The 16,261-nt window shown below is 50.4% G+C and overlaps 1 protein-coding gene across 2 annotated transcripts in view; it reads right to left on the reverse strand.

Annotated features, from left to right (window-relative positions):
• The window catches only part of Osbpl5 (oxysterol binding protein like 5), a 62,135-nt gene that overhangs the window by 23,656 nt on the left and 22,218 nt on the right, over positions 1 to 16,261 (reverse strand). For both annotated transcript variants that reach the window (XM_075972882.1, XM_075972883.1), the window contains exons 2-6: positions 11,410 to 11,566; positions 9,175 to 9,257; positions 4,003 to 4,083; positions 3,570 to 3,671; positions 3,037 to 3,240 (exon numbers count right to left, since the gene is read on the reverse strand). In XM_075972882.1, the coding sequence (XP_075828997.1) occupies positions 3,037 to 3,240; positions 3,570 to 3,671; positions 4,003 to 4,083; positions 9,175 to 9,257; positions 11,410 to 11,545 (606 nt within the window). In that variant the 5' untranslated portion in view covers positions 11,546 to 11,566. The remainder of the gene's footprint in view (positions 1 to 3,036; positions 3,241 to 3,569; positions 3,672 to 4,002; positions 4,084 to 9,174; positions 9,258 to 11,409; positions 11,567 to 16,261) is intronic.

Below are 16,261 nucleotides of genomic sequence, written 5' to 3' on the forward strand. Positions count from 1 at the left end.
TACAGTGTCACCTTGTGTAAAGCTACAGTGTCACCTTGTGTAAAGCTACAGTGTCACCTTGTGTAAAGCTACACAGCGTCACCTTGTGTAAAGCTACAGTGTCACCTTGTGTAAAGCTACACAGTGTCACCTTGTGTAAAGCTACACAGTGTCACCTTGTGTAAAGCTACAGTGTCACCTTGTGTAAAGCTACACAGTGTCACCTTGTGTAAAGCTACACAGTGTCACCTTGTGTAAAGCTACAGTGTCACCTTGTGTAAAGCTACACAGCGTCACCTTGTGTAAAGCTACAGTGTCACCTTGTGTAAAGCTACACAGTGTCACCTTGTGTAAAGCTACACAGTGTCACCTTGTGTAAAGCTACAGTGTCACCTTGTGTAAAGCTACACAGCGTCACCTTGTGTAAAGCTACACAGCGTCACCTTGTGTAAAGCTACACAGCGTCACCTTGTGTAAAGCTACACAGTGTCACCTTGTGTAAAGCTACAGTGTCACCTTGTGTAAAGCTACACAGTGTCACCTTGTGTAAAGCTACACAGTGTCACCTTGTGTAAAGCTACACAGTGTCACCTTGTGTAAAGCTACAGTGTCACCTTGTGTAAAGCTACACAGTGTCACCTTGTGTAAAGCTACACAGTGTCACCTTGTGTAAAGCTACAGTGTCACCTTGTGTAAAGCTACACAGTGTCACCTTGTGTAAAGCTACAGTGTCACCTTGTGTAAAGCTACACAGCGTCACCTTGTGTAAAGCTACACAGTGTCACCTTGTGTAAAGCTACAGTGTCACCTTGTGTAAAGCTACACAGCGTCACCTTGTGTAAAGCTACACAGCGTCACCTTGTGTAAAGCTACACAGTGTCACCTTGTGTAAAGCTACAGTGTCACCTTGTGTAAAGCTACACAGTGTCACCTTGTGTAAAGCTACACAGTGTCACCTTGTGTAAAGCTACACAGTGTCACCTTGTGTAAAGCTACAGTGTCACCTTGTGTAAAGCTACAGTGTCACCTTGTGTAAAGCTACAGTGTCACCTTGTGTAAAGCTACACAGTGTCACCTTGTGTAAAGCTACACAGTGTCACCTTGTGTAAAGCTACACAGCGTCACCTTGTGTAAAGCTACACAGTGTCACCTTGTGTAAAGCTACAGTGTCACCTTGTGTAAAGCTACAGTGTCACCTTGTGTAAAGCTACACAGTGTCACCTTGTGTAAAGCTACACAGCGTCACCTTGTGTAAAGCTACACAGTGTCACCTTGTGTAAAGCTACAGTGTCACCTTGTGTAAAGCTACAGTGTCACCTTGTGTAAAGCTACACAGTGTCACCTTGTGTAAAGCTACACAGTGTCACCTTGTGTAAAGCTACAGCGTCACCTTGTGTAAAGCTACACAGTGTCACCTTGTGTAAAGCTACAGTGTCACCTTGTGTAAAGCTACACAGTGTCACCTTGTGTAAAGCTACAGTGTCACCTTGTGTAAAGCTACAGTGTCACCTTGTGTAAAGCTACACAGCGTCACCTTGTGTAAAGCTACAGTGTCACCTTGTGTAAAGCTACAGTGTCACCTTGTGTAAAGCTACAGTGTCACCTTGTGTAAAGCTACACAGTGTCACCTTGTGTAAAGCTACAGTGTCACCTTGTGTAAAGCTACACAGTGTCACCTTGTGTAAAGCTACAGTGTCACCTTGTGTAAAGCTACAGTGTCACCTTGTGTAAAGCTACACAGTGTCACCTTGTGTAAAGCTACAGTGTCACCTTGTGTAAAGCTACAGTGTCACCTTGTGTAAAGCTACACAGCGTCACCTTGTGTAAAGCTACAGTGTCACCTTGTGTAAAGCTACACAGTGTCACCTTGTGTAAAGCTACAGTGTCACCTTGTGTAAAGCTACACAGTGTCACCTTGTGTAAAGCTACACAGTGTCACCTTGTGTAAAGCTACAGTGTCACCTTGTGTAAAGCTACAGTGTCACCTTGTGTAAAGCTACACAGTGTCACCTTGTGTAAAGCTACAGTGTCACCTTGTGTAAAGCTACACAGTGTCACCTTGTGTAAAGCTACAGTGTCACCTTGTGTAAAGCTACAGTGTCACCTTGTGTAAAGCTACAGTGTCACCTTGTGTAAAGCTACAGTGTCACCTTGTGTAAAGCTACAGTGTCACCTTGTGTAAAGCTACAGTGTCACCTTGTGTAAAGCTACACAGTGTCACCTTGTGTAAAGCTACACAGCGTCACCTTGTGTAAAGCTACACAGTGTCACCTTGTGTAAAGCTACAGTGTCACCTTGTGTAAAGCTACAGTGTCACCTTGTGTAAAGCTACACAGCGTCACCTTGTGTAAAGCTACACAGTGTCACCTTGTGTAAAGCTACAGTGTCACCTTGTGTAAAGCTACACAGCGTCACCTTGTGTAAAGCTACACAGCGTCACCTTGTGTAAAGCTACACAGTGTCACCTTGTGTAAAGCTACAGTGTCACCTTGTGTAAAGCTACACAGTGTCACCTTGTGTAAAGCTACAGTGTCACCTTGTGTAAAGCTACACAGCGTCACCTTGTGTAAAGCTACACAGCGTCACCTTGTGTAAAGCTACACAGTGTCACCTTGTGTAAAGCTACACAGCGTCACCTTGTGTAAAGCTACACAGTGTCTCCTTGTGTAAAGCTACACAGTGTCACCTTGTGTCACTCCCACCCCCAAATCCAAACAAAACATAAACTTTGTTGTTTCTCTGAAACCCAAATGTCACTAGGTTTCTCCTGGGGACCCACGCCTGTCCTGATGAGTCCTAGTTGAATAGACTTGGTGATGAGGGGTGAGGTCTGAGCCAGGGACAGGCCCCTCCTCCCTCCAGACAGCACTGGATGAGAGACCTAACATATAGCCTGGATCTGTCCCATCTCCACTTCCCCCAGCTCATCACAGGATGCTCACCCCCCCAGGGATCCCTTGCTAGAGCTCCCGTTTTGGAATTGGGATCCCAAGAGAAGCCCCCAATCTCCCTGGAACGCCCACCTCCCCACTCCGGACGCCCTGTTGATCAGCTCACCTTTACGGCCCACACAGACTGGTCCAGCGGGTGGAAGAGTTTGAAGCAGAAGCCGTCCTTCTTGGAGGGGCGCTCGATGAGCTCGCAGCAGTGCAGCAGCACCGTGCCCACCCACTGGCCCACCTTGGGCGTCTTGTAGATGAGCAGCACGCCTGGCTTGAGCACGCACCACAGCTTCGTCCAGCTCTTCAGGGTCCCTCGGATCTGCAGAGGACTTCGCGGTCAGGGGCACCCGTGGAGGATACCCTCGAGCCAGCTACACAGCTTAGTGGGAGTGAACAGAGGCAGGGACTGGGGTGATGGACTCCCGGAGGCTGCAGGAACTAGGAGTAGCCCAGACTTCTGGGGGGAGTGTGGTCCTCACAGCACCTTGACTTTGGACTCTGCCCTCCAGATAGACCAATGAGGAGCTGGCTTCGGCATCAGGTCATTTGTTATCGTGGTTCAGGGTTTTGTAGTGACAAACACATGCGTCTCCCAAGTGCCACAGATGTCCTGGCCTACAGGAGCCCCTGTGAGTGGCACCTGCCTACCTTCAGGCTGTCAGCCATGATGACCACACTGGGATCGGTCAGGGCACTGAAGAGCTGCTTTGTGGCCCGCTTCTTCTCCTGCCGGTAGTTCTCCTTCTGTGCCTGCAACCAGAACAGAAGTGGGTCACGGAGAGCATGGGCTGCCCCAGCTCCTCCCACTGCCAGCAGGGCACCGGAAAAGGAGGATGCAGAGCAGTGGCTCTCAGCCTGTGCATTGTGACCCCTTCCAGAAGGGTTGCATATCAGATATTTATATTACAATTCATAACAGTGGCAAAATTATAGTTATGAGGTAGCAATGAAATAATTTTATGGTTGGAGGTCACCGCACGAGGAACTTTAACATTAAAGGGTCACAGCGTTAGGAAGGTTGAGAACTACTGATGTAGAGGGTATGGGTGTCTCCTCCATCCTCACCCTGAGCCAGGCCCACCTTGAGAGCGTCCTTCTTGGAGACCCTGGTCGTCGGGGAGGTACATTCCTTGTCAGATCCATTGCATAGTCTGTACTCAGCCTGTAAGTGAGGGAACGGGGTGCTGGGGGTGTCAGTGTATGGTTGGGGGCTGCCAGGGCCAGAGCAGAGAAAGCAGAGGTCCCAGAATAAACAGAAATGAGAAACTGAGCCAGGCACCAGCATTCATCTCTGCTTCCGACTAGACATGAGGACACCGACTGCCTCAGCACCCGCAGCCACGCCTTCCCACCCCACCCGACAGATTGTGCCCTTGAACTCTGAGCCCAAATAAACCCTCCCTCCCTTAAGGAGCCTTCATGGGGCATCTTGTCTCAGTAATGAGAGAAGAAACACGGTGGGGTTTGCAAAGAGGGTTTTAGTGGCAGCTTAGCCAAGGTGATGACTAACTCCTAGGCTGTGTCAGCCATAAGGACAACATCCCTATCTTCCCTGATGCCCAGAACCACTCCTCGGTTCTGGGCAGGGTCAACTAGGAGACTATGGGGTAGGGATGGCCATTGGCTCTGGGGGAGGTACGTCTGGAAGGTCAATGTCTGCAGACGGGAGCCAAGCATTTGAGCCTGGGGCCACAGCTCACTTCCTGGACCTAGAGCAGTAACTATGCAAGGAGCCATAGCCTCACAGATAAAGAAACTGAGGTCTGGGGTACAGAGCCATAACTTTGTCTAAAGGTCACAGGTTTGGGGATAGCAAACTGTGCCGTGAATCCCACATGCTACCTGTTGCCGGGTCCCTAGGCTCTGCAGACGTGATACACAATACAGAAGCTGTCACAGGCTACTGGAGCTCACTGAGACGCTGCCTCTGGGAACAAGGCTGCACCCCACCCCATTTCAGACCCATGCATGTTTGTCGCAGTGTCCCCCAAGGCCTCTGGTCTCTGACAGAGAGAGAAGAGAGCAGCCCTATAAAGAATTCAAATACTGTGCCCTTGAGAACAGCGGAAGGTGACCATTTCTAATGGAGAAGGTTACATGGTTCTTCCCACAGTGTAACAGTGCTCACAGTGGGAGCAAGAAGCCAGAATTCAGCGACAGAAAGAAAAGCACGGTGAGAACTCCAGGGGACAGCCTCAACTTCCCCAGACAGTTTCTGCCAGATGTTGTGAGCCCCGGGTGTTGGAAGTCCCTCTGTTCACCCTCTCTAGTAGCCTATTCCAGTCACTTCTGCTGTAGATGCCCGATTTGGCGATATTTTGCTATCTGCTGCTTCTTTCTGTTGGCTACCTACATGTGTTCTTTTTTTTATTGTGAAAATCATTCAGCATTTTTATTTATTTTATTTTATTTTTTTAAATTTATTTATTTATTAAAGATTTCTGCCTCCTTCCCCTCTCCCAATCAAGTCCCCATCCCTCATCAGCTCAAAGAGCAATCAGGGTTCCCTGACCTGTGGGAAGTCCAAGGACCACCCACCTCCATCCAGGTCTAGTAAGGTGAGCATCCAAACTGCCTAGGCTTCCCCAAAGCCAGTACGTGCAGTAGGATCAAAAACCCATTGCCATTGTTCTTGAGTTCTCACTAGTCCTCATTGTCCACTATGTTCAGCAAGACCCAAAAAGAGGAACATGGGATGTACTCACTCATATTTGGTTTCTAGCCATAAATAAAGGACATTGAGCCTATAATTCGCGATCCTAGAGAAGCTAAATAAGAAGGTGAACCCAAAGACAAACATATAGGCATCCTCCTGAATATTAACCTTCTTCAGGCGATGAAAGGAAACAGAGACAGAGACCCACATTGGAGCACCGGACTGAAATCTCAAGGTCCAAATCAGGAGCAGAAGGAGAGAGAGCACGAGCAAGGAACTCAGGACCGCGAGGGGTGCACCCACACACTGAGACAATGGGGATGTTCTATCGGGAACTCACCAAGGCCAGCTGGCCTGGGTCTGAAAAAGCATGGGATAAAACCTACATGTGTTCTTGTACTTTGTCTTGGTAAATACTTAACACACTTTAAGCTGGGCAGCGGTGGCACACGCCTTTAATCCCATCACTCGAGAGTCAGAGGTAGGCAGATCTCTGAGTTCGAGGCCAGCCTGGTCTACAGGGCAAGTTCCAGGACAGCCATGGTTACAGAGAAACCCTGTCTTGAAAAGCCAAAATTAATTAATTAATTAAAAAAACTAAACACACTTATTCAAAATTCAAAACATGTCTATCGGCTTTGGCTGTCCTAACTCACTCTCCTGCACAAAACAAGCTGAAGTGTCTGGGAAAAAAAAAAAAGAATATTTCATGATGTGAAAATAATGGTGTGAGAGTCGGTTTTAATTGTCAACTTGACAAAATCTAGAACCACCTAGGAAGCGTCTCAGCGAGGGGCTCTCGAGATCAGGTTGGCTGTAGTTTTCTTAGCTGGGTTGACGGAGGTGGGAAGACCCAGCCTGGATGTGGATGGCACCATCTCCTGGGCTGGCCCTGGGCTGAATGGAAAGGGGAGCCCAAGCTGAGCTCCAGCCCAGGGGATTAGTCAGCTCAGCTGCTCTCTGCCCTTGACTGTGGTATGGGCGACTGTGGTGTAGGTGACCAGAGCTCCAGGTTCCTGGTGCCTTGTCCTCCCTGAAGTGATGGACTGTAACCTGTACTTGGCTCTGAGGGACAGACTGGAGGCCACAGGTTCATGGAGGCTATAAGGGTGAGGGGTTGAAGTACGATGTGTGGGCTTTTGTGTTGGTGGGTACATCTGTACTCATTTTTTTTTAACATTATTTGTGTGTGTGTGTGTGTGTGTGTGTGTGTGTGTGTGTGTGTGTAGGTAGGTAGGTGGGAAGACAACTTGCAGCAGTAGGTTCTCTCCTACAGTGTGGGTTCCTGGGATTGACCTCAGATCATCAGGCACAGTGGCAAGCGCCTTACCTGCAGAGCCATTTCACCGGCCTGTATATGCATAGTAACCAGAACAGCTCAGCTGGGTGTGGTGTTACACGCCTTTAATCCCAGCACTCGGGAGGCAAAGAAAGGATGACCACTGTGAGCTGAAGGGCAACCTGGTCTCCATAATGAATTCCAGGCCAGTCAGGGCTACACAGTGGGACCCTCTCTCAAAGACAAACCAACTGACCACAATAGCTCAACCCATGGTGTCACCTGCAGAGAAGGGGACCGTATCATAACAAGTCTCAGAAGCATGCCCTGGTCACGCAGCAACCAAGGAGCCATGCTGGAATTGAACCTGGCAGTCTCCCTTCAGAGTTGCATCCTCTTAGTCGCAAAGAACATTCTGGATAATCAGAGGAAGTGCCCAGGGGCTCTGCTTAGAAGCAGTCATTGAGCTGAGGGTGAATGACAAAGCACGGGCCAAGTAGCGGGCCTCTAGGGACAGGCCCTGTGGGTACTCTGCAGAAAGCTCCCCAGCCTGGCCTGCTCCTCCGTGTGGTTGGGTAGATGCATCTCTTCCTCAGCCCCCAAATGGCCTGCATAGAAGGAGGACAGCTCTGACCACACTGCTGGTGACAAGCTCCCTTGACTTGACCAGGGCTTAGATAGTCCCAGCCCTGCAGGAATTGTGGTTAGCTGTCTGTCAAGAGTGCCCCTGTGGGGCAGCTAACTCAGTCCCTGCTGAGACTAGCAGCTGGCATTTCTCAAGAACTAGGAAGAGATGGGCAAATCAACCAATGGTTTAAATTAAAACACTATTTACAGAAAGAAATGGCCCAGTGGCTAAGAGCCCTCGAGAGGACCCAGGTTCGATTCCTGGTATCTACGTGGTAGCCTCCTAGGATACCAGGCACGCAGATGCACACATGTGCATGCAGGCAAAACATCCACACACAAAATAAAAACAAATACATCTAAAAACCCCACTATTTACAGCCTTCCACCAGGTCAGGTTTAACCACAAAGAAAGAGGGAAGGCCAGCTGGGGTCCTGGGGTGGAGTACCTGCACATCAGAGGCCCGGGCCACACAGGGACACCTAGGAAATGGGAAGGCCCCTCAGAACTGTGGAATTTGAGGGTTCTGGGGTGGTGGCTCAATGACTAAAACACACACTACATAAGCATGCAGGCTGGAGTTTGGATTCCTAGAAGCAAGCCATCGAAAAGGAGGACAGATGTTGTAACCGCCTGTAATCCTACCAATTGAGAGGGAGAGACGGATTCCGGGGCAAGCTGGCTAGCAAGAGCAGCCAGAATTGGTTAGCTCTGGGTTCGGGGAGAGACCCTGCCTCAGTAAGTAGAGAGCAATAGAGAAGGAAGGACACCTGATATCAACTTCAAGTCTCCACATGAATGCACACATAGCACATATACCAACGCAAACTTCGCATTGCACACACACATACATATGAGTAAAATTGGGAACAAACCACACATCTGAGAAGGGCGAAGGACTGGGAATATATATATATATATATATATATATATATATATATATATATATATATATATATTGCTTACAGATCACTAAGAAAAAACAAGCAACCCAAATGGAAGATAGGTGAGACTCAGCAGCATCCCCCAGGAGGATGCACATGATGCCATGCAGATCTGAGTCAACACGGAAACCCAGCCATACTGAGACGCCAATCAGGAAGGTTACAGTCAGAGACAGAATAGAAACCCTCAGTGCTGGCTGGGGAGACCTGAGGGAGGGCGACCGGGGACATGCTGGGGCTCACCAAGCACACAGGAGTTCAGCAGTTCTTCAAAAATGGAACAAAGAATGTTTCAGAAGTCTACAGTTACTTTAGCACCTGGCAAGTTCACAGAGGGCTGTGGCCCAGACACATGTGTACACGGGTGCCCGCGGGAGCTGTTTACTGCAGCGAGAGAAGGGAAAACACCAGGAAGTGGCTGCAGAGGGAACAGCACAGATGAGCGTGGAAGGAGGGATGGAGCAGGCTAGTAGCTTGGAGGCTCCCCCTAGACAGAGGGGCTTCCTTTCATGGGGACTTCCTACTCCCCAGATAGTTCTGTCTGGCACACATCTCTTCTCAGGTCTCCTGGGCTATGCTCAGCTTCTAATAAACCGAGAGACAGAGACTAAACCCATGCAGCAAGGGTGTAGCCTGAGAGTTGAGGCTTTTCCTTTTAAGTATGGGGACCGCAGGCTCAGCCAGCGCCTTGCTGTCCCTTTAGTTAGGCTCCCTGCCTCCCAGTCCTCCCACAGACAGGCTCTTACCGGTGGCACCTTCGTGGCAGAGCCTGGGGTCAGGGGCTCTTCATCTCTGGGTGGTGACTGGCCATTGGACTCCATGTCTCTCCCTGGAAGACAGTGGGTAGGACTCCTCAGAGAGTGCCCTGGAGGCTGCCTGGGAGGGGCAGGAAGCCACTAGAGTGTGGCAGCCCTGAGAGGTGGAGTGAGCTTCAGCAAAGGGTCCCAGAGGCTCTGGCGAGGCCCTCACAACCACAGAAAGGAAACGGGAGGAGCTGGCGGAAACAGGGGGCAGCTGGGCTAGTGGGGTGTGACCGAGGCCCTTGGATCACCAAGCAAGCATGGTGCCCAGGCTCAGAGGCACACTGGTTCAAAATCCAGGACTCCGGTAGTCCCAGAGTCTTGCTCCAGATTAGCTGAAGAGGTGGGAGGGAGGCTTGGCACCTGGAACCCTGCCCTGCTTCCCTGTACTCTGCAGCCTGAAGGAGAGAGATGGTGGTGGGGTGGCCTGAAGCCAGCCATGGGTATGATTTAGCTACTGCCACCCGCTGCCTGGAGAAGGTGGTGCTGTGGTTTATAAGAGGCCATGAGTCAGTGGTGGGGTGAAACTCTTCCTGAAGCCATAGGCCAGCGATAAGGGGAAGGAACAGTTGGGAGGCTGGGTGTTCTGTAGATCACCTCCCAGGAACTCTGGGCAATGGAGACATTCTCTCCAGAAAAGCTAGGACAGTAACCTAAAGAAGTAGTTCTACCCACCAGTCAGAGAGCAGTAACCATATGAGGTCATCTAACATCCCAATCTGGCATGGTGACTACTCCCCCCATGTGACTGAGCCTCAGGAGCTCCCACTCTCTGTCCATACAGCCCCTGACTCAGGCCTTGGTGAAGGGGAGGCAGCTGTCCACTCTCAGAGGCCACATGCGGAAAGGCGCATACTGATGGGGAGGGATCATGCTCCGAGCACCCAAGAGCACAGAGGTGTCCACGTCACTCCAGACATCCTAGCACTGGCTCTTTGCGGCCATACATATCCTGTCCACACCCCTGCTCCTGTGACCTCTTGCATTCCTTGAAGAGAGCCTGGCGCTTCCCAATCCTGCCCTGCCCAGTCAGTCCTTCCACAGATCAAATCTCCAGAATCCGACTAAGGCTTGCCACTACCTCCTCTCATTCCCTCCTCCCCACGGGAACCCAGTCTTCCCCCCCCCCCCCCCCGCCTCCGTTCCTGTGGCACAGGTGAATGAGGCCTGTGGGTTATATCCTAGGCATCCACCTTCCTTGTATGCCAGTGATCGTCCAGAGTGCCTTCCTCACTCTGAGCCTCGGTCTCCCCTTCTGGTGGCGGAGACTGTTGATGGCATGACTCTCCTTCCCTGTCACAACCTTCCACCTGTTTTCTCCTCACTCTGCACCCAGCCTTGGGAGGTGGAAGAGAGAAGAGGGCAGGGCTAGTCCTCAGGAGCAGCGGGATCCCACTTCCCACTCTTCGGGGACTCTTGAAAGGGAGAGCTAGGTGTGTTAAGGCTAGCTGTGACCTACAGCGTAGAGAGGGCTCAGCTCAGACTCGGCTATGGGTGGGCAGGCATGGAAGCCATAGGTCCAGAGGCTGCGAGAGCATTCCTTGTGGCGGGGTCCACATCCCAGGACCCAGAACTTCATCCACAAGTAGCGTGGAGGTAGCACAGACTGAACTGTTCCCTCCCAGGGTTCAGGACCTCTTGGAAGTGAGACATAGGTACTGATGTCATCTATATTTTATAAATGGGTGGGGGCTGGAGAGATGGCTCAGAGGTTAAGAGCATTGATTGTCTGCTCTTCCAAAGGTCCTGAGTTCAATTCCCAGCAATCACATGGTGGCTCACAACCATCTGTAATGGGGTCTGGTGCCCTCTTTTGGCCTGCAGGCATACACACAGAGAGAATATTGTATACATAATAAATAAATAAATAAACAAACAAATAAATAAATGGGTAAACTGAGTCCCAATAACTGATCTGCAGGCACCCGGCTAGGGCTGGGTCAGGTGCCGGTCCTCACAGCCCCTGTTTGATACAACTGCCCTCTGCCGACCCTAAGTTAGTCCCTTGTCAGCAAACTTGGTCCTTCAGCATGCTGTGTACCCTTTGGTCACGAAATCCTTAGTCTCCTTCATGTGGGAGCCACCCTCACTGGCCATGAAGGTCCTGGAGGGGTGGGACACCAGCTGAGCTCTCACAACTGCAGGGTCAGGGGACCTCTGCTGCCCATGGCCTGCACCGACCTGGGGTGATGGGACCAAGCTCATTTTCGCAGCCAAGAACCAGGTTCCGTGGGAGCTTCCGGGGGTCAGTCTTCTGTGGAGTAGAAGCTGGTGGACACAGCGAGAAGCGGCGCCGGAGAAAGGCCTCTTCCTTCATGGCGTGGGTACTGGGAGGCTTCTGAAAAGAAGAAGAGGGGGGCAGGTGGTCAGACCTCACCTAAGGTCAGGGGGAGGGCTCCGATGAGTCCACAGAGAAGTCAAGAGAGGACAGACCAGGTTGCCCCAAACTGTCAGGAGTTAAGTTGGTAGGAGGCACTATAAGGAGACTGGGGTGTCCTCCACCCGCGTGTTCCATTTTAGGGCACATGAGATCCATGGCACTGCCTGAGTGTCTCTGGTCTTGTGTGGGTCCCTGGACTCGAAGTCCTGAACAAGCTGAGAAGGTGCAGGTGTGCTCTGACAGGTTCATACCAGCCTATGACATCACCCACCTGCTAGGAACAGCCCTGGGAACAGGAGAGGCCACAGGGGAGGAATGACAGCCAGCCACTCCCACACTCTCAGCCACTGCAATGCCTTCAGCAGGGCCCAGGGCCTCACAGCCTCACCCGAAACAAGGCCTGCCAGCTGAGCAAAGGTGATCAGCCACCTCCCAAGCCTTTCCCTGTTGACTGAACAGAACCCATCCAGTCTCAGCTACTCTTATACATGAGAAAACCACAAAGGCCCAGCTCCAGAGTTGCCTGACCAGTTTTCAGTCTATTGACCAGCTTTCCCCCTTGCCCAGCTTTCTAGGGACATGGCCTGAGCCTTTTTAGCTGGCCAATAGCTTCCCAAAGAGCCGACTTTACCTCCCTTTTTTCCAATGGCCTGATCTCAAATACACATAGCTTTCCTGCTGGACCAGGAATGAACAGGGTACCTGGGGTGTCAATGGTTCCAGGGGTTTCTATCCACAGTCCAAAGCCTGTCTGTGGCCCCTGTCTACTTCTTAATTCAGCTGAGATTCCCTGGCTTGTGCCAGGCCCAGAGCAATCAGGGCAAGCTGGACCCTTAGGGACCTGCAGGGGCAAGAGGGCTATCTCTGGCAGCAAAACAAAGGGTGTTGACAGAGTTGGTTTGCCACACCTGGAGCTTCACTTTCTTTAGGGATTGAGTGACACAGGCTTGGGGCAGGGTTTACAGTTTACTCTCAGGTATCCCATCAGGCCATCTGCGGTAAGTGTGTTAGGGGAGGGTGTGTGTAAGTAACTAGAGGGACTCATCGAAAAGTGTACCCCATGCACACCTCATGTTCCCTATCTTGTCTTCCTCACCTCTCTCCATCTACCTAATCATTCATTTACACATCTGTCTGTCCTCCCTCCTTCCTTCCAACCATCCACTACTCACCTCCCTATCCAGGTATCCATGTGTCAGTCATCCATTTATCAGTGTATCCATGCATCATCCACCTACTCGCCCATCCATTCTTCATCCATCCATCCGTCCATCCAGCATCCATCCATCCATCCATTGTCCATCCATCCGTCCATCCATCCATCCATTGTCCATCCATCATCCATCCATCCATCCACCCATCCATTCTCTCATCTTCCCTTCCCAAATATTTCCAATCAGTCAGCTGACCAAACTGGTTCCCACTTTCTTCTCATTTCCCCTACACTCAGACACACGAGTTGGGAGGGGCAGTGACTACCCAGCCAACATGAACAGAAACCCCGCCCCCGCAGCCCCAGTACAATTCAGGCGTACACCCAGAGCCATGGGCTCTATAGCTGACACCTACAGGCCAGTGGTGACCCAGCAGCTTCCTTCAATCTGCTCACTCAGCAGGAGGCTTCAGCTCTGCAGAGCTATCCTGAGGCCCCTACTCCCCTCCCTGTCCTTTGTGCCCTGACCATTAGAGGCCTGCATCTGGAGGACACTGTCACACACTAGGTGTGTGTGGGGGGGTACATCTCACAGGCCAGCCAGTCTCGTAGTCCTGAGCTCTGCCCACCTTGTGCCGCTGGCCCTCGTTCTCCACTCCTTTCACCTACTGGACTCCGGCCTCTTCACAGTCCCGACAAACGCTGAGCCCGAGCCTGCTGAACGACCTCCGTATGGATCGGCTCTGCTCTGCTCTCTCCATATCCCCACCCCTATTGTGCAGGCTGGGTTTTGTCACATTCCACTCAGGAAGAGTGTCCTCTGGGTGACCACTCTTTGGCTGCACTGTGTGCATTCTCTGCATAGCACTGGAGGCTCCTAGACACAATCCCTGGCAGTTCTTTACTTTGTTAAAACTCTTGGGCAAGAGAGATGGCTCATTTCATAAAACATGTGCTAGACAAGCAGGGGGACCCCGAGCTCAATCCTCAGAACCTGTAATCCCAGTGCTGGGGAGGCAGAGGCACGTGGATCCCTGGGGCTGGCTGGCCAGATCTGGAAGGCTCTAAACTAGTGAGAGTTCCTGTCGCTCTGAGGAACTGCACCTGAGGTGGACACACATATGCATAAGCACACATGTGTACTCTGTCTGGCTATGTCTTGCCCACCACGTGATCCCACCACCCAGGAAAAGCAACAAGTGAGGCAGGTCCTGGACAGGGACCTAGGAATGTGGGGCTATAGATGATGCCCACAGACACTGTGGAGTAAAGCTGCGCTCCCTGAACAGTGTGTCTCCTACACTGGGCGCACCCAGTCTCCAGCTCAGGGAAGAGCTTCAGAGAGGTGACCAAGGCAAGGGCTGCTATCCACAGTAACCACCACAGTCACTGTTTCTAGCTAGTGGCTAGGTATAAGGGGCAGTATTTGTAGAGTGCTTGGAATGGCTAAGGAATGGGGTAGGAGGCGGGGACCATCCTACATACAGAGGGTCAAGCAGGGAGCTGTCAGTCAGCCCTGGGCCAATGGTCTCCTCCCAATAGAAGCTCTAGGTTGTCAGGTCCTGGGAGCCCAGCCCCTATGTATGCCCACCCATGGGAGCTCCAAGGGAGGAGTGGGACTAGAAAGAAGCATGGATGAGGAAATGGAATGCTGACTCAGGAGGGCTATGCTGCCCACCTCTGGCCCATGAGCCTTCTGGGAAGTCTCCTGGACTTTGACGCTAGGAACCAAGATCCAGCCAGATTCTCTGGATCCCAAATTCTGCTTACCCAAGGCCACCAGAAGCCAAAAATGTGCTTACCCCAACTATTTTCTCTAACCAGAGTCAGCAAGGCCACCTCAGACCTCACCGTTACTCAGTGCCATCTGAACACAGCTGGTCCTTGCCAGCAGTTTCCAGGGCCCCTCCCTGCTGCGGAGGATGCCATTTCTGTTTAGTTGTGTCACCCCCCTGCTCTCATGATCCTCAAGTCCAAGTGCACGACCTGAGGAGAAAACCCAAGGCAAGCATACAACACACCAGGACCTGCTCGGGTTCGTGGGGTGGAAGTCTAGGGTGGTGCCATTTCTACCCAGGGGGGACCTAGCCCAGAGACCCTGACCCACTGAGGTAGGATAACACAGAAGTCCACGCCATGAGGCAGAGGCCATGACCAGCAACACCCAATTCTGGCCCAGGCCTCAGAAGAGAAGTTTTTGTAAGACAGGAACCCAAGGCAATCCAACAGGTCAAGGGCAGGCTGGGGAGCTAGGACTCCCCATGGTATAGCCTAAGCCAGTTACCTCCAGAGTGAAGGCTATAACCACTGAGAGAAATAACTGCGCCCATATTCCCAAATATTGTTTATAAACGTTCTTTTACATTTAAAGGGGGATATGATGTAGATATGAATAATTTGCATTGGTATGGATTTTAAGGTCAATTTTGTTATATGTATATGTATTTCTGATCTTGATTAAGGTATTGTGAGTGTGTAGTTCATTTTTAAAATGTAATGTATAATTAGGAAATATAGGTTGTTAATGGATAATCATTGATAATAGTAAAACTTGTAGTCATGTGAGTTAGATTTTCTAGATATATAGAGATATACTTCAGTTAGATAGGCATTCTTCATATCTTTCAAAGACTGCAGAACACGGCATTTAAAATATTTTAATAACTTAGGGCTTTTCATGACAATGAGACAGTCTGCTCCTGGCAGCACCAATCTACTTCAAAAGGAAGATGGGCATCAAAGAGGCTCCTTATGGAGTTGGTTAGCCATTCGGGCAAGAAACTGCTCTTGCCTGGACTGATGCATAAACTGGACACAAAGAACCCGCAGAAAGAGGACTGCTGAACTTGCCTAAAGGTGAGATGGTCTTTTGGGGTTCCTGATGCATGAAAGAGTCTGCGAGACATTCTGCAGGATACAGAAGAAAGTGACTGAACTGTCTTTGGAATTTCCTGCTTCGTGGAGGTGTCTGCTGGATACTATGGGCCGAAGATAAATGCCCCAACGGTACAGAGGAACTTTGGGTGACTGTCCAGGCAGCGAGATGTCTCTGTAGTTTATTTCTTATTTGCTTAGGTGATATTATATCCTTCTAGAGTCTTTGATGGAGTTGAAGAATGGATAGTTATAGTTTTCCTTAGTTATGATAAAAGATAAAATAGATATAAATATTGTAACTAATTCTTGCTTGATAACTGTTTTGCTATATGTAATTTTACTATGTTAAAATGAAAGCCTTTTTTGTTTAAACAGAAAAAGGGGAAATGATGTGGGAGTGATTTCTTTCTGATCTGTTGCTTTCATTGGTTAATTAATAAAGAAACTGCCTAGTCCCATTTGATAGGCCAACCCTTAGGTGGGTGGAGTAAATAGAACAGAATGCTGGGAGAAAGAAAGCTGAGTCAGTGAGTCGCCATGATTCTCCCACCCAACACAGACGCAGGTTAAGATCTTCCCTGGTAAGCCACCTCGTGGGCTACACAGATTATTAGAAATGGGTT

Source organism: Microtus pennsylvanicus, chromosome 5, assembly GCF_037038515.1.
Source record: "Microtus pennsylvanicus isolate mMicPen1 chromosome 5, mMicPen1.hap1, whole genome shotgun sequence".
Lineage (NCBI taxonomy): Eukaryota > Metazoa > Chordata > Mammalia > Rodentia > Cricetidae > Microtus > Microtus pennsylvanicus.